The sequence below is a fragment of the Tamandua tetradactyla genome, chromosome 21 (genome assembly GCF_023851605.1).
Source record: "Tamandua tetradactyla isolate mTamTet1 chromosome 21, mTamTet1.pri, whole genome shotgun sequence".
NCBI lineage: Eukaryota > Metazoa > Chordata > Mammalia > Pilosa > Myrmecophagidae > Tamandua > Tamandua tetradactyla.
Genome location: NC_135347.1, coordinates 35,650,844 through 35,675,646, shown reverse-complemented (window position 1 = coordinate 35,675,646; position 24,803 = coordinate 35,650,844). Strand labels below are relative to the sequence as shown.

Sequence of the window (24,803 nt, the reverse complement as noted above, 5' to 3'; positions counted from 1 at the left end):
AATTTCTTCCATTAGTTTTTCTCCTCCTTTTCCCTTCTCTTCTCCTTCTGGGACACCCACAACACGTATATTTGTGTGCTTCATATTGTCATTCAGTTCCCTGATCCCCTGCTCAAGTTTTTCCATTCTTTTCCCTATAGTTTCTGTTTCTTTTTGGAATTCAGATGTTCCATCCTCCAGTTCACTAATTGTAGCTTCTGTCTCTTTAGATCTACCATTGTAGGTATCCATTGTTTTTTCCATTTTTTCTTCTTTGTCCTTCACTCCCATAAGTTCTGTGATTTGTTTTTTCAGATTTTCTATTTCTTCTTTTTGTTCAGCCCATGTCTTCTTCATGTCCTCCCTCAATTTATTGATTTGGTTTTTGAAGAGTTTTTCCATTTCTGTTCGTATATTCAGCATTAGTTGTCTCAGCTCCTGTATCTCATTTGAACTATTGGTTTGTTCCTTTGACTGGGCCATATCTTCAATTTTCCGAGCGTCATCCATTATTTTCTGCTGGTGTCTGGGCATTTGATCAGATTTCCCTGGGTGTGGGACCCAGCTGGTTGAAAGCTTTTTCTGTGAAATCTCTGGGCTCTGTTTTTCTTTTCCTGCCCAGTAGGTGGCGCTTGTGGCGCTCGTCTGTCTGCACGGCAGTTGGCCCGGGAAACCGCGCGTGGAGGCGGGGGTCGCTGGCCACCGCGGCTTGGGGGAGTGCCGGTCCTAATTGCCTAGCTGGCCCGAAACACCAAGCATGACGGGAGGGCCCCGCTATCCAACGTTCCCAGTCAGACCGGGGAGCCACTGCGTGGAGGGGACCCCAGTCGCCAGCCGCCCCGGCCGGGAAAACACGCACCCCTTGGGTATCTCACCGCAGCAGATTCTCCCTGCCCGTTCAGCTGTTCCAGAATGGGGTACACTGTCTTTTTGGTCTCTGTCGTGACTCCGGGAGCTGTTTCGTATTGTTTCTGTTTCTTTAGTTGCTTTTCTGGAGGAGGAACTAAGACCCACGCGTCTTACTAAGCCGCCATCTTCTCACTTGATTTTCTTATGCTGAATTACCACCACATCCAGGGGTAAATCACAGTTAATCATGGTATATAATTACTTTAATGTGTTGTTGGATTTAGTTTGCTAAAAAAATTTTGCTGAGGATTTTTGCATGTATATTCATAAGGACATTTATCTTTCTTTTTTTTTTTTTCTTGTGGTATATTTATCTAGCTTTGGTATCAGGTTGATGTTGGCCTCAAAGAACATATCAGTAAGTACTTCCTCTCCAAATTTCTGGAACAGTTTGATAAAGATTGGTGTTAATTCTTCGTTAACTGTTTGGAAAAATTCAGCAGGAAAGCATCTGGTCCTGGACTTTTCTGTTGGAAGGTTTTTGATTATTTCTTATTGATTTGTTGAGATCTTCCCTATCATTTAATTTATTTATTGCTAGGAATTTGTCCATTTCATTCGAGTTTTCTAAGTTGTGTTGTGTTACTTTGAAGCTGCTATGTACCCCAAAAGATCATGCTTTTTTTTGTTTTGGGGTGCATGGTCCGGGAACAAAACAGGGTCTCCTGCAAGATCATGTTCTTTTAATCCATCCCTGTGGGTGCAGACTTGTTGGAGGTGGGACCTTTTAGTTAAGTTATATCAATTGAGATTGACCCACCCCATTCAAGGCGGGTCTTAGTCCTTTTACTGGAGTTCCTTAAAAGAAATAAGATTAAGAGAAGCTCACAGAGAAAAAGCCCCTGGAGAAGCTGAGAGAGGAAGCCACTGAAGCCAGAAGCTGAAAGCAATGAAACCTGGGAGAGGAAGACCAGCAGACGCTAGCTATGTACCTTTCCATGTAACAGAGGTGTCTCAGATGCCGGCAGCCTTTCTTTAAAGAAGGTATCATCCTGTGATATTTTAATTTGGACATTTCCATAGCCTTAAAACTGTAAACTTGTAAGCTAATAAATCCACATTGTAAAAGCCAATCCATTTCCAGTATATTGCATTCCAGCAGCTTTAGCAAACCCAAACAGTTGGCATGCCACTATTATAGTATCCTCTACCTTTTTATTTCTATTGGGTTGGTAATAGAGTCCTCCTTTTTATATCTGATTATAGTTATTTGTGTCTTCTTTCATTTTTCTTCATTAGTCTAGCTAAAGGTTTGTCAATTTTATTGATCTTTTCAAAGAACCAACTTTTAGTTTAGCTAATTCTCTCTATAGTCTTTATTCTCTAGCTCATTATTCTCTACTCTAATCTTTGTTATTTCCTTCTTTCTGTTCCCTTTGGGTTAAGTTCACTCTTGTTTTTCCAGATCTTCTTGTTGTGGCAATACGTCTCTGATTTATGGCCTTTCTTCTTTTTTTAATGTATGCATTTACATAAATTCTCCTCTCATCACTGCCTCTGCTGCATCCAATATTTTTTATATATTGTGTTTGTTTTCACTCAGCTCAATATATTTCCTTTGGAATAGAATCAGGGATCCCCAGTAGGAATGCATACTGGTCCATACTACCAGGAAGGGGCTGCGGAGGGTCAAGCAAGGACACCATGAACTTCCCCTAACATTTTTAAAGCCACATTTTCTTGACTCAGCACTTGCCCAGTTACTCAATCCTTTAACTGTTTTCCAGAGTTTTGAGGAAATTGGCCTTGCCAGTTTTTGATAATTATTTAAAGATTCTGTGGGAGATGGTACCCTGGAATATTCAAAAAAATATTTTGAATAAAATAATGCCTTACATCAATTAGCTCGTAGTCATCTTTGGCATACAAGTGTCTCAGAAGGTACCACCGGGCAGTTGATATGATAGATTTGGGATATCCAGGTTGATACACTACTCTCTCCAGAAGTCGCCGTGTCTCTCTGGTGAAAAGATATTTAAGTTTAACCCAAAGCACATAAATTAATACAGATATGTCACATACTAGTCTAAAACATACACTATGTAATTACCTTTTTCATTCTTTTGCAAATGTAATGCTTGATTACTTCATGAATTTTTTTATTCAGATAACAACAAAGGTAATAATGGGTAACCTTTATTAAGTGCTTACTATGTAATGGGTACTATGCTAAGTTTTTTACACATATGATAATATATAACAGTTACAACCTTATAGTTTACTTTTATTTTCTCGCATGGGCAGGCATCAGGAATCAAACCCAGGTCTCTAGCTCGACAAGCGAGAATTCTGCCACTGAGCACCTGTCACACTGCCCTAGTTTACTTTTATTATTCTCATCTTGCAGATAAAGATTCTTTCTAGATAGAATGGAGAAGAGGCCCCTATTTTTTGAGTACTTATGAGTGTTCTACATCTAGTCTTTTTTGAAAATAGGCAATAAATAAAGAAATAATACAAAAGTGATATAGAGTGGAACAAGAAGAAACAGCACCTACACTAGAGGTTAAGTGCATAATAAATATCAGGATTTTAGTGTATGTTTTCAAGGATACGAATACAATATATAAATCTATGTAATAGATTTGCTGATTTAAAGCTGTGCTGTCATTTTTTACTTCCCAATTTACTAACAGGCATGATTCTGAAAACTTTTGTATTGGCAGGAATAATATAAATAGTGGTGACTTCAGAACTGCTAAATAGGAGGGTCTGATAGGTAGTAATTAGTTTGAAGCACAGTTAAAGGACTTGTCTTGAAGATGTTTTGCATAGGAATCACATAGTAAGCACAGACTATATGTTTATACGGACTGCTTTTGGGGTGACAGAAATTATGGGGGGTGCTGACAGAGACTGGTGGGGGTGGTTGGGTTGAGAATTAGCAGAGTTTGTTAGGAAATTTAAACTATAGCCTAAAACATTTCTTGGTGAAATTAGTCACAGAAAAAATAAATGCCCCCAAATAAATAAATATTAATACATAGTGTTGGAATTGCTTATCAGCCAGAGTGTCTTAATTCTTCCTTCACTCCTATTTTGTGATGGGCCTTTGCCACATATTTATAGGTATTATTTTATTTCAGTAACGTTGACCGCTACACCATTGTTGTACTTACGGTTGCTTTGTATTCTTCTTGATATCTATCACAGTCAGATGTTATTTTCAGAATTTAAAAATATTCTTACATGTTTATTCATTCATGTAACCTCTAAGACATTTTGTTCAAATTTATTCCTGATCCTGTTCCCACCCTCCAATAAAAATATTGCCAGAATTTTTATATTTTAATCTGAGAAGCTTTGGGATATTCTAGATATAAAATCACATTATTTACAAACAATTTTTCTATGCCTTTTCAATATTTATTACTTTTCTTATAGCTTATTGCATTAGCAAGAACTTGTATTAATGTCACCTAGAAATTGATTTTTTTTTTTTTTTTGATTTGGTTTGGTTTGTTTTTAGAAGCCACATCATATTTTTGACCCATTCTGAGACTGAGGAAAACAAAAAATTACAAGGTTGCTTCACTTGAAATGTTGTCAAGTCAAATCTCTTTTATTCTTTATCTGTATAACTAATTATTTTTTAAGCAAATGTTAAGACTTTATTTTCTCCCTTAATGGGTTACCAGCATCAGCTCTTCCAAAGATATGAATAATCCCAAAGTTTGTTAAACCAGTTTATTAAAATAACTATGTTTCTTTAATCGTTTCCTAGACATGTTGAATGAAAATAAATATTTCCAAGAAAAAAAAAATCACACAAAGATCCTTCATACCTTGCACCCATCTTGCGGTTGAATTGTAACAAAGCTTGTAAGAGGACAGCTATTGGACAAAAGCAAAGTTTCAGGGCTTCAGTTGTAGCTTCTTGAACCAAGGCTGGCCAATGATCATTGGAAACATTAGCCTGTAAAAATATAAGATGAATATTAAATAAAAACCTTTAACATATTTACTTTAAGAGTACATAATTCAAGTCTCATTTACTGAGCAGTGATCTGCGTAAGTCACCATGTTAAGATTACAAGAAGCATAATTACTAAAAAATGATTAAGACCTGTTCCCTGCCCTCAAGTAGCTCTAAAATAAGGCAAATGAGATAAAGGAAGGTTTTAAAGGGACGGTATCATTTAAAAAACTAACGTATTTGTTAAAGGAAAATATATTAATATACTATATAAGTGGATAAAATTTATCATTCAGGAAGCTTTTGATCTACCAAATATACAAAACCCAATTTAACATGACTAATTCTTAAACTGGTAGTGATAAATATATACTTCAATATTTCAAAAATTATCTAAGGAAAGGGGAAAGGCTGAAATGAAATATTTTAATGAAATCCCAATACAGAAAAAGCATTAAGCATTTCAGATATAAAGAAGGAAATCAAAGTTATCAATAATGAAAACTCATTTTGAAATTTCACCTTTCACAGAAATTATGGGGGGTGCTGACAGAGACTGGTGGGGGTGGTTGGGTTGAGAATTAGCAGAGTTTGTTAGGAAATTCTTCCTAAAAAAACATACTGAAAAAAAATAGTAAATACTCCACTGAATTATACAAAGAGAAAAAAATACATTAAGACTCTTATTTAGAAAGCTCAAATTTTAACCAAGATTTTCTAATTAGTGGTATCTAGAATAATAAAGTGGATATAATAAATCAATACAGAGTCCATTTCAAACACTAAATTATAAAAAGAAAGAGCAGTAAACTCTGAGTGCAGTGCAAGCAAAAGTAATTACACTTATGTAATCAAGGACGAGGAAGCTATAAAGAGAGAGAGCAGACCGTGAAGCATCTTCTATGAAGATGAGAGTTGTGGGAACTTGGGAATGTCTGATCAAGAGGGCAAGTTAAACACTAATAAAATTATTCCTAACATCTTTTTAAAAACCAATAACTCTTACAACAATTTTTAAAACAAGAGACAGACTAAAGAGACAATGACAATTAAATGCAGTATATGATCTTAGATCTAACAATGGAGGAGAAAATGCCCAAAAGGACATTACTGGAACAACTGAAAACCTTGGAATATAGACTATTTGCTTTTTATATCAATGTTAAATTTCTTGAACTTGATGAATGTACTTAATATGATTATACAACTGAATATCCTTGTTCTCAATACTAAATCACCAAGAAACAAGAATGTATATTCTGCCACAATTCAACTGTTAAAATTCTAATCTTCGTTTTTTTCCCAAACATTACTATGGGTTCATGTTACTCCATTTCCATCAAAAGCTCAAATTACAAAGTCTATCAAGAGGCCAGATAGAAGAAAATGAAACAAGTCAATAGGATATCACTATGTGATAGAGCTTTCATCATAAAGGAAGATAAAAAAAATCACTCATAATTATAACATGATCATACCATGCAGACTTCTAATGCAAGAAGTGCTAGTCTCAACAAACTTGAGAGCTTCCCATTCCAGCTGCCCTGTTGTGAAGCCACTTGTAGACTCTTTCTGTAGCACATCTCTGCAGCACCCATCATTCCTTGGGACTGATACACATGTGCCAACCACTAAGGAATAAAAAAAAAAACCAAAATGTTTTCATATGGTACACAGCGTAGTACCCCCACTTCCAGCAAATTCAATATACTTTGATGAAGTGTTAATTTTTTTCTTAATTATTATTGGTTAAGTTTTGTGCCTGAAAAACAAAAATCACAGGTCAAGAAATAGAATGTACCCATTCTATTAGCAATAGCTCACTAGCTACATGTGCTCCTAGTACGAAGTCTTGAAAAGTCCCCCAAAATGTAAAGTCAGGAACAAAATTAAAATGTAGTGTACAAAAACACATACACACACACACACACACAAATATATATATTATGTAAATACTAACCAAAACAAAGCTTGCTAATTAATATCAGACAGAGTAGACATTAAGACAAGAAGTATTAAAAGAGATAAAGTTGAATATTTCATAATGATAAGAGTCCACTCAACAGGAAGAAATAACACTCCTACACTGGTATGCACTTAATAACATAGCTTCAAAATTTATGAAGCAAAAATTGGCAGAAATGACAGGAGAAATAGAAAAACAGAGAATCACATTTGGAAGATTTTATTTTAACACATTTATCTCAGCAAACAGTAAAAGAAACAGACCAAAAAATCAGTAAGGATATAGAAGATTTAAGAGTAATTAAGCAGTTTGACTTAAATGATATATTTAAAAGATAAGACAAATATTGCAGAATACACATTCTTTGCAAGTGTGCACAAAACATTTACCAATTTCGATGATACAGGGTGGGTAATAAAATAAATTTAACAAAAACATGTAAAAGACCTCAACATTGAAAATTGCAAAACATTGCTGAGAGGAATTTAAAACTTAAGTAAACTGTAGGATATACCACATTCATGGAGAGAAAAGCTCAGTATTACTACTTTGTCAATTTTCCCCAAATTAAACTACAAATCCCTTACAATCCAGATCAAGAACCCAGTAGGGTTTTTTCCTCTTTGTATGTGTGTGAATTGACAATTTATATAGAAATCAAAAGATCTAGAATGACTAAGACAAGCTTAAAAACAAAAATCCTGGAGATCTTACTATTATCACACATTAAGCCTAATTATGAAGCTACAATAATTAAAACAAAGTAAACATACATATAACCTATGATCAACCAAAAAACACATACAAAGATGTTCATAGCAACATTATTCATAATACCCAAAATCTGGAAACAACCCAAACATCCACCAACAGTAAAAAAAGGTGTATTATAGTCTATTTATAAAATGAAATAAAAAGTAGTGGATTCTTAACAGTGCATATCAGTGCTAGGGGAGGAAGTCTATGTCCTTCTTTTTTTATATATCAGTTATCTGAAAAATAAAGGGTTCCTGGACATTCTTTATTTTCCTATTTCACATGGAGCTGGTTCACACTGGAGGATGCCTAGTAATGGAAGCCACCATCTGACCTCATACTGCCTCCAGCATTCCTGGGACCCACTGAAGGATTTCTGGGCTCCCATTCAAGGAGATTCAAAGTACATGAAATAAATATTGCCAAAACTGAAGGCAGTGATAGACATTTCAACAATAACAGGAGACTTCAATACACCACTCTCATCTATAGATAGAACAACTAGACAGAGGATCAACAAGGAAATAGAGAACTTAATTTGATAAACGAATTAGAACTAACAGACATGTACAGGTTATTACACCCCCAAAATATCAGGATATACATTCTTCTCTAGTGCCCATGGAACATTCTCCAGGATAGATCATATGCTGGGGCACAAAACAGGTCTTTATAAACTTAAAAACACTGAAATTCAAAGCACTTTCTCTGATCACAATAGAATAAACCTGGAAATCAATAACCACCAAAGAACGAGAACTTTCACAAACATGGAGATTAAATAACATACTCTTAAACAATGAGTGGGTCAAAGAAGAAATTGCTAGAGAAACTGGAAGCTATCAGGAGATGAAGGAATATGAGAATACAACATATCAGAATTATGGGATGCGGCAAAGGCTGTGCTGAGAGGAAAGTTTATTGCTCTAAATATCTATATTAAAAAGAAGAGCAAAAATCAAGGACTTAACTGCTCACCTGGAGAAACTTGGGAAAGAACAACAAATTAATCCCAAAACAAATAGAAGAAGAGAAATAACAAAGATTAAAGCAGAATTAAATGAACGGGAAAACAAAAGAACAATAGAAAGTATCAATAAAAGCAAAAGTTGGTTCTTTGAGAAAATGAAATAAAGCAATGGACCATTAGCAAGGATGACAAAGAAAAAAAGAAAGAGAATGAAAATAAACACAATCAGAAATGAGAGGGGGGTTGTTACCACAGACCCTGAAGAAATAAAAAAAATCATAAGCAGATACTATGAACAACTATACCAAGAAACTAGATAACTCAGATAAAACGGACAAATTCCAGGAAACACATGAACAAACTACAGTGATGCAAGAATAAATAGAAGATCTCACCAAAACCAATCACAAATAAAGACTGGTCATCAAAAATCTCCCTACAAAGAAAAGTCCAGGACCAGATGGCTTCACAGGGGAATTTTATCAAACATTTCAAAAAGAACTAACACCAATCCTGCTCAAACTTTTTCAAAAAATTGAGGAAAAAGGAACACTACCTAACTCATTTTATGAAATTAACATCACTTTAATATCCAAACTGGACAAAGATGCTATAAAAAACTAAAGGTCAATCTACCTAATGAACATAGATGTAAAAGTTCTCAACAAAATAGTAGCAAATAGAATCCAATAACATATTAAAAGAATTATACCATGACCAACTGGGTTTAATACCAGGAATGCAAGGATGGATCAATGCAAGAAAATAAATTAAAGTATTATAGCATATTAGCAAATCAAAAGGGAAAAATCAAATGATCATCTTAACTGATGCTGAAAAAGCATTCAACAAAATTTAACATCCTTTTCTGATAAAAACACTTCAGCAGGTAGGACTCAAAGGTAAATTCTACAATAAGATATAGAGCATATATGAAAAATCCATAGCCAGTATCATACTCAATGGTGAGAGACTGAAAGCTTTCCCCCTAAGATCAGGAACGAAGCAAGGATGCCCTCTGTCATTGCTTTTATTCAACATTCTACTAGAAGTCTAGCTAGAGCAATCAGGTAGGAAAAAAGAAAGGCATCCAAATTGGAAAGGAAGGAGTAAAACTTTCATTATTTGCAGATGACATAATATTATACCGAAAAATCCTATCTACAACAAGGTAACATGAGCTAATAAATAAACTTAGCAAGGTGGTGGGTTATAAAATTAATGTGTAAAAATCAGTAATGTTTCTACCTAAGCAGTGACTGAGGAATCAATGAAAGAAAAAATTCCATTCAAAATAGCAACTAAAAGAATCAAGTATCTAGGAATGAGCTTAACTAGAGACATAAAGGACTTGTACACAGAAAATATACAACATTGCTAAAAGAAATCAAATAAGATCTAAATAGGTTGAAAGACATTTCCTGCTCATGAATAGGAAGGTTAAATGTAGTTAAGATGTCAATTCTACCCAAATCGATCTATAGATTCAATGCAGTACCAATCAAAATCCCAACAACCTACTTTGAAGACTTGGAAAAGCTAGTTACCAAATTCACCTGGAAGGGAATAGCTAAAAGCATCCTAAGAAAAGAACGAAGTAGGAGGATAAACACTTCCTGATTTTAAAACTTATTTTAAAAGCCACAGTTCTCAAACAGCATGGTACTGGCTGTTAATAGAAGTATTAACCAATGGAACTGAATCAAGAATACAGAAATAGATCACCAAATCTATGGTCAAATGATCTTCGACAAGGACCCCAAAACCACTGAATTGGGACAAAATAGTCTTCTCAGTAAATAGGCATGGGAGAACTGGACATCAGCAGCCAAAAGAATTAAAGAGGACCCTTACCTTATACCCTATACAAAAATTAACTCAGAGTGGGTCAAACATGGGTCCGCAGACCAGATAAGTCCTGAAATGCAGAGGGCCCAGCCTTCCCAGAACAGCAACTAGTTCTATCTCCTTATCCTATATTATCGACCACCCTTTCCAACATGAAAAGGTTACAATAGGCATCACCCAAATACCCTTAGCAGAAAGATCAAAGTTGATAGTGGAGTCATACAGAGAAGATAGGGTTTAACAAACGAATATGATTGCTGAATTATTATATTGAAATTTCTTTTCGTGTCCAGTCAGAGCATCTGGAAGTAAAAACCTAGAATCGTAGAATTGCAACCCATACCAAACTTTGAAATCTATTCTATAACTAATTGTTGTGATGTGTTCTGAAATGTATCCCTTTTTTGTATTTATGTTATTTGTCACAAAAAAAGAAAAAAAAGAAGTCAAATGTGATTCCCCCTGTCTACGTGGAACATGAGTCCCAGGGGTGTGGACCTTCCTGGCAACATGGGACAGAAATCCTAGAATGAGCTGAGACTCAGCATCAAGGGATTGAGAAAACCTTCTCAACCACAAGGGGGCAGAGTGAAATGAGACAAAGTGGCAGTGGCTGAGAGATTCCAGAGTCAAGAAGTTATCCTGGAGGTTATTCTTATGCATTAAGTAGATATCACCTTGCTATTCAAGATGTAATGGAGAGGCTGGAGGGAACTGCCTGAAAATGTAGAGCTGTGTTCCAGTAGCCACGTTTCTTGATGATGACTGAATAATGATACAGCTTTCACAATGTGACTGTGTGATTATGAAAACCTTGTGTCTGTTGCTCCTTTTATCTACCTTGTCAACATACAAGTAGAACATATGGAATAAAAATAAATAATAGGGGGAACAAAAGTTAAAATAAATTTAGTTTGAAATGCTAGTGATCAATGAAAGGGAGGGATTAGGGGTATGGTATATATAAATTTTTTTCTGTTCTCGTTTTATTTCTTTTTCTGAATAGATGCAAATGTTCCAAGAAATGATTATGATGATGAATATGCAACTATGTGATGATACTGTGAATTACTGATTATATAGTAGAATGGAATGATCAAAGTAGGAATGTTTGCATTTGCTTTTTGTTTTTTGGTATTTAAAAAAATAAAATTAAAAAAAAGTCAACAGTGATGATAAATGACCTGCTATATGATGATTATGGAACCACTGTTTGTATACTTTGGATGATCGCATGGTATGTGAATATATAATATATATCAATAAAAAATAAATAATTTTTAAAAAAGTGAACCAAACACCTAAAATAAGTACTAGTACCATAATGCTCCTAGCTCCTAGAAGAAAATACAGGGAAACATCATCAAGACTTAGTAATAGGAGGAAGCTTCCTAAACTTTACACCCAAAGCACAAGCAACAAAAGAAAAAAAAACAAATGAATGGGAATCCCTCAAAATCAAATTCTTCTGTGCCTCAAAGGACTGTCAAAAAGATGAAGAGACAGCTAATTCAACAGGAGAAAATATCTGGAAACCACACATCGGATAAAAGTTTGATATCCTGCACACATAAAGAAATGATACAACTCAACAATAAAAGAACAAACAACCCAATTATAAAGTGGACTAAAGATATGAACAGGTATTTTTCTGAACAGCAAATACACATGGCTAAAAAGCACACGAAGACATGCTCATTCTCATGAGCTGTAAGGAAAATGCAGATCAAGATTACAATAAGATACCACCTCACACTTGTAAGAATGGCTGCTATAAACAAACAGGTTGAAACTACAAATTTGGAGAGAATGTAGAGAAACTGGGATATTTATGCACTGCGGGTGGGAATGTATAATTTTACAGCTGCTATGGAAAACAGTGTGGTGGTTCCTTAGGAAACTATCAAGTTGCAGTTATACTCGGACAATACCACTACTTGGAATAAACCCAGAACAGCTGAAAGTAGTGACAAAGAGACATTTGCACACCAATGTTCATGGCAGCATTATTTAAAATCAACAAAAGATGGAAACAATCCAAGTGCCCATCAACAGAAGAATGGACTAACAAACTGTGACATATACATAAGAAGGAATATTACGCAGCAGTAAGACGAAATGAAGTCCTGAAGCACATGACAAGGATACAAGATCACCAAAATACAATTGATCTCAGAATTAAAGTATCTTAGCCATACATGACATTCTAAGAGAGGAGAATAAGTATCATTTTTCTATAAGGATCACGAGAAAACAAAACTAGCTTATATTACCTAACTATTTTATGCCATTTGATAACCTTTCTAAGCAATGACACAAAATGGTGGTATAATGAAACATCAGACTAAAGAATAAATCATAGTAAAATAATAAGCTTCTATAAAATTTGTATCAAGAAGCCCCTTTGATAGTTTCACTGGGGCCCAAACGGAAATACAACAAACTGAACAAAGTAATAACATGCTTTTTGTATTCTAATATCAATAAGAATAAAGCACATAGTAATCACTGTATGTTTGCCACTGTGGATAAGCAGAGCCAGATTAAAAGGGCAGACAAGCTGTATATTCAGGCATTCTGAATCTGTTTCTAAAAGCACTTAAATACCCATTAGAATCCTGGATATCAGTTACCTGTAAAGCAGCTAGGGAAAAACTACATATATCCCCCTTAGGTTATACACTACTTTAATACTCTTATTAGAAAATGTCTGTAACATTTTCAAGTTCCTTACATCAATCTCATGTAAAAAGACAGCATTTTCAACATTATTTTACATTAAGGAAATTTTCTAAATAAGCATTTGAATTCCTTAGCCCCTCTAATCACAATACCCTTTATATCTGGTCATTAAGAAATATATTGTGAGTTTAAAGGTAAGACAAATAAAAATGGACCATACCCCTGATCTCACCTAATATGATGGAGTATTTAAATTCAGAACTAACGTAAGAAAAGAAAGAACTTACTTGCCAAGCTGGAACAGAGTTTGAGTTGGACATGACTGTTTTTTGTAGCTCCTCAAGTACAGCATCTGGGAGAGGCTTTTGTGATTGCAGGAGTGGTTTACACTGAACTTGTCTCAAAAGTAAAATAATCGCTGGCTGATCAGGGTTACTTTTTAAATTCTACAAATTAAATACCAAATAGAAACACATCAAATACAGTCTTAAATGTTAAAGGCAAGAGGTAATTAAGTTATTTTCCATGTTAAAAAAGATTTTTCTGAAATTAGCTTTTTTTTTTTGCATGGGCAATTGAACCCGGGTCTCTGGCATGGCAGGTGAGAACTCTGCCACTGAGCCACCATTGCCTGCCTTAAAAGTAACTTTTTATTAAAAAGTAAACAACTGTAAAAGCTAAATAAATAAAACAAACTCTACACTTAAACATTCTTTAAAATCAGTAATATAGTTATATATATATGTATCTACTTCCATATATATATATGAAAGAAGCTAAAGGAAGTCCTTTAAAAAAGGCCTTCACTATTTTAGATTTAGTATGTCCCTTTGATTTGTTTTATTCTTGGGTGGGATCCTGAAAAATTTAGCTGAATTAGGAAAATATAAAATTAACCATGAAGGCTACCACTATTTCTTATTGGAATAAACTTTTATTTCAGAAGAAGGAAAGAGGTAAGTATTTTTTTCCTTCTCAACCTCTTAACTAAGATATTTCATTGCATAATCTACTTCCAGGCAAAGATTTCTTAGGCATTGGGAATATGAGAACTGACCCATTTTGCCATTTCCTTAAACTATTAATGTAACACACATATGTATACATATATGTAGCTCCTTCCATATATATATATATGAAATATATATATACATATATATGAAAGAAGCTAAAGAAGTTCTCTAAAAAAGCACTTCACTAATATTTCTTTATTGCTTGATTCTCAATGGATAGTTCTCTATTTTTTACTCATTAGATCAGTCTTAAATGTACTTCTGAAAAGTGCTCAACTGCTTCCCTCTAAGGTAAGAAACAATAAAATGAGTGAGGAGAGGTTCATATAAGTATCCCTCATTTTATCAATGACAGCATAATAACCGTCAATTTATGCTTCCTAAACACCCAATGTATAATAATAGCCTACCCTGAACTTATCTTAGATGGAATGCCTGAAATAAAAGTGGAAATGAATTACCCTGCTTTTTAGAGAATTCAAGAACCCAAGAGATTTTCAAAGATCTATTCTTCTTTCTCTGTAAAATTTAATATTGATCATTCAAAAAACATTTGTAAGAAGACAAAATAATCTCAAGGTAAGCATTCTGAAACATCATGTTTAAAAAAAAAAGTCATGTTTAAAACTCTCTATACCCATTAACTTATTTCTGAGTAGGTTTATGAAACTGATTTGTTCATTCAATAAATATTTATTGAGCCCCTACAATGTGCCAGGCAAGGCATTAAGAATTGGAAAAACAACCTAAAGTCACAGAGTCCTATGATCCAGGCACATGAGAACTGATTACTGAGTATCAGTAGTTCTAGTCATCCACTAAACAATCTCTACAGTCATTCTAAGTGGTTCAGAAATTCAAAAAAATGAAGGTTTGCTGGAAAATGTAGCCTTTTGAAGGGAGCAACCAGAAAGCAAAATAAAACATTGCTTCCCTATGGTAACAACAACAACAAACCTAGGTCCTAAAGTCAAACAAATCTGAGTTCAAATCACAACTGTGTCAACTTTCTAGCTGTGAACTTGTGTAAATTAATTTATCCTTTCTGAGATTTAGTTTTCTCATTTATAAAAATGGGAATGATAATAAATATCCATGTCAAAGTGTTGATGTGAAGTTCAAATACAAAATCCTAAACACAGTAACTGGCTCATATGCTCTTTCAATAACAAGTACTACAATTCTGAACTTATTTTCCAAGATAGATAATAATCCATGAATCTTAATGGCCAGTCCCGTAATGATACCTTTGTGCAGAGGGCTTCAGCTTCAGATAGTCTTCCAGTGTCTATTAAACCAGTGACAGCTTGGGAGAGAGACCACCTTTCAAGAGATTTGTTGTAATTTTCAGGGAATTCTTTGTCTTTACCTAGAAACAAAAAATACCAATGTTACTTTATTCCACAATTTATGTGTTTTTACAGGAGTAATTAGTTGCTAATAGTATTATAATTACACTGATCATGTATATACAATTTTTTAAAACTTACATATACTTTAATCTTTCCTGACATGAAACAAGTTTCTGAAATGTTTCATGGCAGGAATATTTGCGGTTGAATAAATTAAAACCTTACATACATGTGACATATATACACAAACTGTACAATTTGATGCGTTTTGACATATGGTATACCTCTATGAACCATCCTTACAATCAAGATAATGAACACATTCATCATCACCAAAAATTTACTCCTGCCCCTTTGTAATCACTTCTGCTCCCAACCCACTCCCTCCCCCTTATGCTCTGTCTCCAGGCAATCCTTCATCGTTTTTTTTTTGTCACAATAGAATGATTTGCATTTCCTAAACCTTTCTATGAATGGAATAATATCATATGTACTCTTTTTAATTTGTCATCTTTCACTCAGCATTATTATTCTGCAATTCATCGATATAGTTGCATATATCAGGAGCTCATCCCTTTATTGCTTAGCAGTATTCCATAAGAATGGATATTCCACAATTTGTTTATCACCTATTGATATTTCCAGGGTTTAACTATTATAAATAAACCTGTTGTGAATATTTGAGTACTAGTATTTTTTACGGACATGTTTTCATTTCACTTGGATAAATACAGAGGAGTGCAATGGGTGGGTCATTTTTTAACTTTAAACTTTTTAATTTTTAAGTATTTGCTAAACTTTTTTTCCAAAGTGGTTGAACCATCTTGCATCCTTATCAGCATTGTATGAGCATTTCAGTTGGTCTTCATCCTCCCCAACATTTGCTATGATTAGTTTTTTTTTATTTTAGCCATTCCAGGATGAGTTTAGTGGTATACCCCCTGTGGTTTTAATTTGAATTTCCCTAATGACCAATGAGGATGAGAATCGTTTCACCTGTTTATTTGCCACACATGTATCTTCTTTTAACAAGTGTCAGTTCAAATCTTTTACCCAGATTTTTGTTAGGTTGCTTATCTTCCTGCTATTGAGTAGTAAAAGTTTTTTATGTTCTAGATACAAGTTCTTCATCAGACACAGGTCTTTCAAATATTTCCCCCTGCTCTGTACATGGTGTTTTCATTTTCACAGCAAGGTATTCTGAAAAGCAGAATTTTAAAATTTTGATGAAAATTTATTGCTTTTTTCTTTTATAATTTGTGGGGGGGGAGGTTGTATCATATTTAAGAAAGTTTAGCCAAACCCAAGTTAATGAAAATTTCTCCTAGATTTTCTTCTACTTTCTACTTGTAGTTTTTAAATTTAGGTTTATGATCCATTTTCAGTTAATTTTTGTATATGGTGTGAAGTAGGGCTGAAAGTTATTTTTTTATACATATGGATACCCAACTGTTACAGCACCATTTGTTGAAATTGTTTTTTCCACTGACTTGCCTTGATAACTTTTTAGAAAATCAATTGACAATACAGGGTAGGTCTATTTCTGGATTCTTCCTTCTTTTACACCTATCTAACTGTCCATTATTAAGCTAATTACTGAAGCTTTATAATAAGACTTGAAATCAAGTAATGTTAGTTCTCCAAATTTACTCTTTTTCAAAGATGTTTTGGCTATTCTAGGTCCTTTGCATTTCTATATAAATTTTAGAATTAGCATGTCAACTTCTACCAAAAAAAAAAAAAAAGCCTACGAGGATTCTGATTGATGATATGGTCAATCTCTAAATCAATTTGAGGAAAACTAACATCCCCCTAACAATATTTGAGACTTCTAATATATCATCCCATTTATTTAGGTCTCCTATAATTACTTTCAATGATATTTTGCAGTTTTTCACTGTACATGCCTTATACATTTTATGTCTAATTCATCCTCTGGTATTTCCTATTTTTTGACATTATTGTAAACAGTACTGTTAAAATTTTCAATTTCCGGGCGGGCCATGATGGCTCAGCGGGCAGAGTTTCAATCTGCCATGTCAGAGACTCGGGTTCAACTCCTGGTACCTACCCATGCAAAAAAAATTTTTTTTTAAAAATTCAATTTCTAATTGTTTGTTGCTTGTATATAGAAATACAATTATAACTTTGCTAAATTCATTAGTTTCAGCTGGTTTATACAGATTCTATAGGTTTTCTATATAGATCATGTTTGTCTTCGAATAAGAACAGTTTTACTTCTTCCTTTGCAATTTGCATGCCTTCTATTTCTTTTTCTTGCCTTACTGCACTGGTGAGAAACCCCAATACAATGCCGAATAAAAGGGGTAAAAGCAAATATCCTTGTTTTGATTCTGATCTTAGGGGGAAAGCATTCATACACTGTATGTTAATATTCACTGAGTTTGAAATATTTCTAAATTCTCTTTCAAAAATATTTGACCTGGGTTTTTAGAAATATGTTATTTAGGTTCCTAATACTTAGGGATTGTACAGATATTTTTCTCTTATTGAGTTCTAATTTAGTTCCATTATCTTCAGATAACATACTTTGCATAATTTTAATCTTTAAATTTAAAACTTGTTTTATGCCCCAGAATATGATATACTTGAGTACATGGTCTGTGTGCACTTGAAAACAATGTGCATTCTGCTCTCTAGAAGGAGTCTATCAATGTCTATCAGGTTAAATCAGTTGATAGTATTGTTGAAGCCTTTATTATATTCTGACCAACTTCGTCCAATTGTTCTATCAATTAAGGAAAGAAGAATGTTGAAATCTCTATTTATAATTGTAATTTTGTCCATCTCCCCCTTCAAAGCAATCAGTTTCTGCTTCATGTATTTTTGGTTAATTTTTAACTTCTTTACCTATTTTATTGTGAAATAGGGGACAAATATTTCATGTGTATTGAATCTGTCATTTCATGCATAAATGTTTAGTATTTCTATGCCATCTGGATGAATTGATCATGTGTCATTGTGAAATGACCCTCTTTATCTTAGCAATATTCTTTGCTCTGAAATATAATTTGACTGAAATTAATATAGCCCCTCTAGCTTTCATTTGAATGGTATTAGCGATAGTGTATCTTTTTCTATCCTCTTATTACTCTATTTTTGTCTTTTTATTTAAATATATATAATTCTTATCTGTATGTTTCCTGCAGGCAGCATATGGCTAGTTCCTGTTTTGGTTTTATTTTTTTTAATCCATTTTGACAATCTCTGCCTTTTAACTGGGCTGTTTATAGCATTTCACTTAATTTGATTATTGATATGGCTGAGTTTAAATTGACCATGCTGCATTTGTTTTCTAATCTTCTTTTTCTACCTTCTTTTGGATTATTTTTTATGATTCTATCTAATTTGATAGGTTGTTAGCTATAATTCTTTGTTTTATTTGTTAGAGACTTCTTTAAGGTTTAGAGTATTCATGTTTAAACTATCATGGTCTTTCTTTAAGTAATATTTTACCACTTCACTTATAGGATTAAAATTTTACAATAGATGGCAGGCAACAGTGGTTCAGTGGCAGAGATCTCACCTGCCATGCTAGAGACCCTGGTTCAATTTCCAGTGCCTGCCCGGGTGAAAAAAAAAAAAAGCTTTACAATAGAATACTTCCATATTTTGCCCTGTGGACTTTGTGCTATAGTTACTATACATTTTACTTCTATATATCTTCTAAACCCTGTAGCACATTTTTACTATATTCGTTTTACGTGGTTAAAATATATTTTAAAGAGGTTTCTATCATGTTATTTCTAGATTTTTTCCCTATTGATTGATTTTTTTCTCATTCTCCTCACATAAGAATTTTCCTGCTTCTTTGCATGCATATTAGGCTCTGATTGGATGCCAGATATTGTGAATTTTACCTTGTTGGATGTTAGATATTTTTGTATTCCATATGAATATTCTACAATTTTGTTCTTTGGTGCAGTTAAGTTACTTAGACATAATTTGATTTTTTTTTTTTGAGGTTTTCTTTTGAGCCTTATTAAATAATAAGACCATAACAGCTTTTAGTCTAGGTCTAATTGTGTATTTTACTCAACACTTTGTGAATTACAAGGTTTTTCCACTCTGGCTGATGGAAACAGAAACTATTCCCAGCCCTGCATAAATTTCAAAGATTCAAACCCCCCTGCTCCTTTTGGGCAGTTCTGTTCCCAGCTTCTGGTAGTTTCCTCACACATGTGCTGGTCAGTACTGAGCTAAAGAATTGAGGGGAGCCCTACGCAGATCTCTCAAGATTTCTCTCTCTGGGGCGTTCACCTGCTACTTTACCCTGGAAACTCAAGATACCTTGTCTTCCCTGGCTTACCCAATTAATCTCCTCAACTCAGGGAGATTCCTGGGCCCCACCTAGGTTTCCCCTCCCTGGGTTATGGCCTGCCAATTGTCTTCCAGCAGTAAGTCTTAGCAAGGATAAGGCTCATTTCATCACCTTCCAATCTCTCAGGCTCTTCCGCATTGCCTGACATTCACTGTTCCATATATTTTATCCTGTTTTTTAAATTATTTCATGTGGAGAGATTAATTTATTCCACATTACTCTATCTTGGCTGGAAGTAAAGTCCATAAATTCACTAAAATTTAGAAGAAAACATACTACAAGTCTCCTACAGTGTCAGAGCAGCAAAGAACTTAGTAGTTTACTGCTCTAGTAGTGATAGCTAAAGCTAAAGAGGTAAGAATTTAAAGTAAAAGAGCCACTTGCCTGTGCAAAAAGAGTGGAGAGAGTATTGTTCAAGACAAACTAGACTACTATGAACTGTTATTATCTCACTTACATATTCTTTGCTTTGTTTTAAAAAGAAACCACTATGGGGACTGAAATATATGTTCATCAATTTTCTTAGAAAACCTATCACTCAAGTTGTCTAATCCTTTCTAGAAATGGCAAACAGTATCCTTTGTTAGAAAACAAGAAGGCTAAATAAATTAATAGCATTTAGCTTTACAATGAGGAGATGGAATACAAAGTTATAATGTACAAAAATGAAGGGCATGGGTTTAAAAAATAACTAGCTGTAAGTACTTCTGATTTACGACTTAAAATAAGTTCACTTTATTAAAATATTTCAAACTTATAAGACTATATTATATTGCTGTTAAAGAAGGGCCTGCTTCTCTTAATTTGCCCTGATAGTCCATAAAAAAAGACAGCCCTGGTGTTGAACATTTACAAAACAATAACAGATAACCTAAAATTAATTTAGTGAAAAACTAATGTCTTAAGACAAAGGTAGGTTAATCTATTTTTGATGCTAAGTGTAGGTCAAATTTTTAATGAAGATAACAACAGATTTATAGAATAATGTTAACTAAATTTGATTGCATTAACTATCTTCTTTGGCCAAGACTTTCAGGAAGAATCAAAGGATAATTTCCACGCTGGTTTCAGTTAATGAATGTTTCTTAGGTGCATCTATCCTAAAATATTTGTCAAAACTTAAAGCAGGTAAACTCTACAAAACAAAGATTTTAGGTGACAGAACATACTGAACTTTTATGCTATAGGAGAAAAGAACATGTATATATGCCCATCACATTTCTGCATAGCTATTATACCTATGGATTCTTTAATGAATGCATTTTTTTAACAACATATACTGAGGTTGTTATGCTTCTGATATAAGCATTTAAGAATACTGAATTAAACTACGCAGAAAATGCTTTTCTAAACTTACTTGAAGCAGAAACTGCAGATAATAGTGCCAAGTACAAATCCTTTCTCTTCGGCTGTTTGTTACTCACTACAGCCAGTTTATTCTCAGCATGACATGCCGCCATAAGCCCAGCCCAGACAGCAGGATCACCTAAACACAGGAAATTTAGTTAGGAGATCTGCTAATATCAACACTTGTTGAAAAATTATAAAAACCAAGTGCAAGAGTATACAAGTTTTTTTTTTTAATTAGTTGCTTCTCTAGAAATCTTTAGTAAAACTTCACTTTCTTAAAGTAAATCTAAATTATATTTGTTTTCAGAGAATACATTACTGTATTCGTCCGTCAAGATTTTTCAATTTTTTCCAAACATCTCAGAGGATGAAAATACCATGTTCAGCTCTTGTTCCATATCTGTTAGCTCTGTTGCCTAGAGTATTGCGCTACTGTGGAAAGATCAATTATATTCACTTTCATTGAAATCCAAGGAAAAGTTTCAAGCAGGCACTCATCTTCAACACTTAGTCCCTGTTTTAGAGCATCTTATTTGAAAACTATGTTTTCTTGTGTATGTATTTCTCTACACTATAAGGGAAAATAAAGGTTGATCATTACAGAGGAATTTGTCTGGACAATCTTACCTTTCTCAAACTTATGCTACTTATACAATGAAATGCTAATAAACCTTCTATTATTGTAGATCCACAGTAAAAATCCTTGAGAGTAATTCTGTCTAATATTTGCTTGAAAACCAAAATATCAGAAACTGACCCATCTTATGACATAGACAAACTCAAATTTTTAGGGTTTCTTTTTGCACCATTTCAAAAAGCAATGACAGGATAAACAACAGGATACAGGTCTGTTCACTTATTTTATTAAAAAACCCCCTAAAAGTTGGATATTTTCCAGTTTAGTAGGATCTTTAGAATTTATTGTGAAAGTTACACTGAACCTGCTTTTCTGTTAAAGTCTGTTTCCCAATAGTCCCTGGTCAAAAGCAGAAGTATTCTAACAAATGAAGTGCTCTGGGGGAACAAATTATTTAATGCTTTCTTTCATATTTTAAAAAATAATAACATACTTTATATATGTATAAAGTATAGGGTTCTATACTGCCAGACATTCCAGTTCTCTAAAGTATTTTTCCAGTAGTTGTAAAGGAAATAATGCTGATGCAGTCATATGCTACCCTTCTATACCTTTTATGATCAATGGCAAATGTATGACACAGCTGGTCAGAACTAAGAAGAATCAGGGGGTGTGGCCATGACCTTGGCATCTCTGTCCCCCACCTAAAAGGTTGTTAGCCAGATACAACAATAACTAAACATGTTTATTACATAATTTAATAGCTTCAGGTAAACCTCATCAAACCAGAATGTTGGGAAACTAAAATAAAACTCTTCTTGAAAACATCCAATTCAGATTTTCAACAACATATGAAAGTATATTTAAGCAGACATTCCTTGAGGGCTGCTACAATAATTGATTATCTCTTAATTACAAGCGGCCAAATGCAGATATCAAATAAAACGCAAAATCCTGAAGTGTTTTCTTAAAATTCCAGTTGGTCTTATTTCATGGAATTAAAAACTTTACTCCTATAATTCACAAATATGAGAATAATAGATTCTAAATTATATTCACCTGGAGAAACAAGCGCTGCCTTCTGAATGGTCTTTAGGGCAGTATTTCCTTCATCTTCTTCTAAACTGCTTCCCATAGCCAACTGATTTACTGCAGTGTACAGTAATGCCTTTTATATAAAAGAAAAGAAGTATGTTGACCAATTCTCTTTATAGCTCCCTGTATATCAAAGTGACTAAAAGTAGGATTATGTTTGATATGATGTAACCCCTAAAGCTATGAAGAAAAATAATTTTATTCTTTCATTGTTATTTACAAAGCTGAAAATTTCCTTTAAATGGAGCAAACGAACCTTTCCATGATTTGAATCCAGAATATGAGCTGCATTTCCTGCTACAACACCGCCCTATAATAGAAAACATTGACTATTTAGACAATGCAAATGCAAAAAAAGTAAAAATTAAGACAGATAAAATCATTCCATTAAATCACTTGAAAAGTTCAGTTTTATGACATCTACCACTTGCAAATTCCTTAAGTATCAACATATTATTACTGTTTAAAAAGAGTAGTTTAACATCAACTAGTTTCATCCATCCCCCAACCCATATTATAGACACCCCTTTCCAACATGAAAAAGTTAGAATGGGCAGAGCTCCAATATCTCTAAGACTGGGAGAAAGATCAAAAGAGGAGAGGAGTTATAACAGATAGACAAAATTTAACAAATGACTATGCCTGCTGAATCATTACATTGTTATTTCTTTTAGTCTTCAGTGTCTTAGAGCAGCTAGAAGGAAAAACCTAAAATTGTGGAACAGTAACCCGTATCAAACTCTGAAATCTGTTCTATAACTACTTGTTACAATGTACTTTGAAATCTATTGCTTTTTTGTATATATGTTATATTCCACAATAAAAAATGTTTTTTAAAAAAGAATAGTTTAATAGTGTAGTGAAAGGGTATCTTTTCTATTATGATCATTTCAAGTATCCGCTTTTAAGATATTCACAAAAGGTCCAAAAGTTACATAACTTTACACTAGTGCCAAAAAAATGTACATATTTCTAAAAATATAAAAGAAATTCTGAGACAGAGATAACACAAAAATGATCATAAGGTAAACTAATACGTTTCTTTCTTTTTTTTTTTTTTTTTCGCATGGGCAGGCACTGGGAATTGAACCTGGGTCTCCAGCATGGCAGGCAAGAACTCTGCCTGCTGAACCACTGTGGCTCACTCCTAATATGGTTTTATTCCATGAAAATACACAGTACTTTTTTTCTACTTCTGCACTCTCTAGTAAAATGGATAAAGCTGAGAGCACCATGAAGTTCATTATCATTTCAAATATCAACTCAACACCAAAAATAAATGTAGCACCAGAATTTTCAAAAGGCAAACCTGCAATCTATAACTTTAAAAAATCCAATTAAACATTTCCAGAAAAATGAAACATAAGGAAGATTTAATTTTATGCTAGAAGTTTAATGTATCCTTCATTTTATATCAGAAGTATACCAGAAATGTTTTAAAAACTATTTAGCATGTAAAGAATGCTAAAAACAGGGCAGGCCATGATGGCTCAGCAGGCAAGAATGCTCGCCTGCCATGCCAGAGGACCCAGGTTTGATTCCTGGTGCCTGCCCATGTAAAAAAAAAAAAGGAAAGAATGCTAAAAACAGCAATAAACTTTTAAAAAAGAAGTCAAATATAAAGTAAATAGACGATGGATTAGGCAGAAGAAAGGTAACATGATGGCAGAAAAGAGAGAGGATTTGGGAGAAAGATTTGAGATTAAATCTCATCACCACAATTACTATGACTTTGAACAAGTTACTTAACCTCTCTCGGTTCCTCCAAATATAAAATAGACAAGAATTGCAGCTACTTCATATAAGTTGCTGGGATATAAAAATGCTTAGCACAGTAGCAGGTATTTTATTCCAGTGTGTCTAATAATGATGATCTTCTGGATTATTTGAACCAAACTACCCATGAAAATAACTAAAAATACGGGAAAAACCTTGCTACTCAAACTGTATCTGTGCAACAGCAACACTGACATTCCCTGGGAGGTTATTAGATATGCAGGCTATCACACCCTAGCCCTACTGAATAGAATCAGCATTTTTATAAGATC

General features: G+C 33.7%; 1 protein-coding gene across 4 annotated transcripts in view; it reads right to left on the bottom strand.

Moving 5' to 3' along the window:
• SKIC3 (SKI3 subunit of superkiller complex) overlaps positions 1–24,803 on the bottom strand; it is a 116,035-nt gene that overhangs the window by 9,600 nt on the left and 81,632 nt on the right. For all 4 annotated transcript variants that reach the window (XR_013167067.1, XM_077139123.1, XM_077139125.1 and 1 more), the window contains exons 33-40: positions 23,012–23,065; positions 22,720–22,828; positions 21,091–21,219; positions 15,287–15,408; positions 13,314–13,472; positions 6,283–6,435; positions 4,674–4,804; positions 2,725–2,848 (exon numbers count right to left, since the gene is read on the bottom strand). Coding sequence is in view for 3 of the 4 variants with exons in the window: in XM_077139123.1 (XP_076995238.1) it covers positions 2,725–2,848; positions 4,674–4,804; positions 6,283–6,435; positions 13,314–13,472; positions 15,287–15,408; positions 21,091–21,219; positions 22,720–22,828; positions 23,012–23,065 (981 nt within the window). In the remaining variant the exon portion in view is untranslated. The remainder of the gene's footprint in view (positions 1–2,724; positions 2,849–4,673; positions 4,805–6,282; positions 6,436–13,313; positions 13,473–15,286; positions 15,409–21,090; positions 21,220–22,719; positions 22,829–23,011; positions 23,066–24,803) is intronic.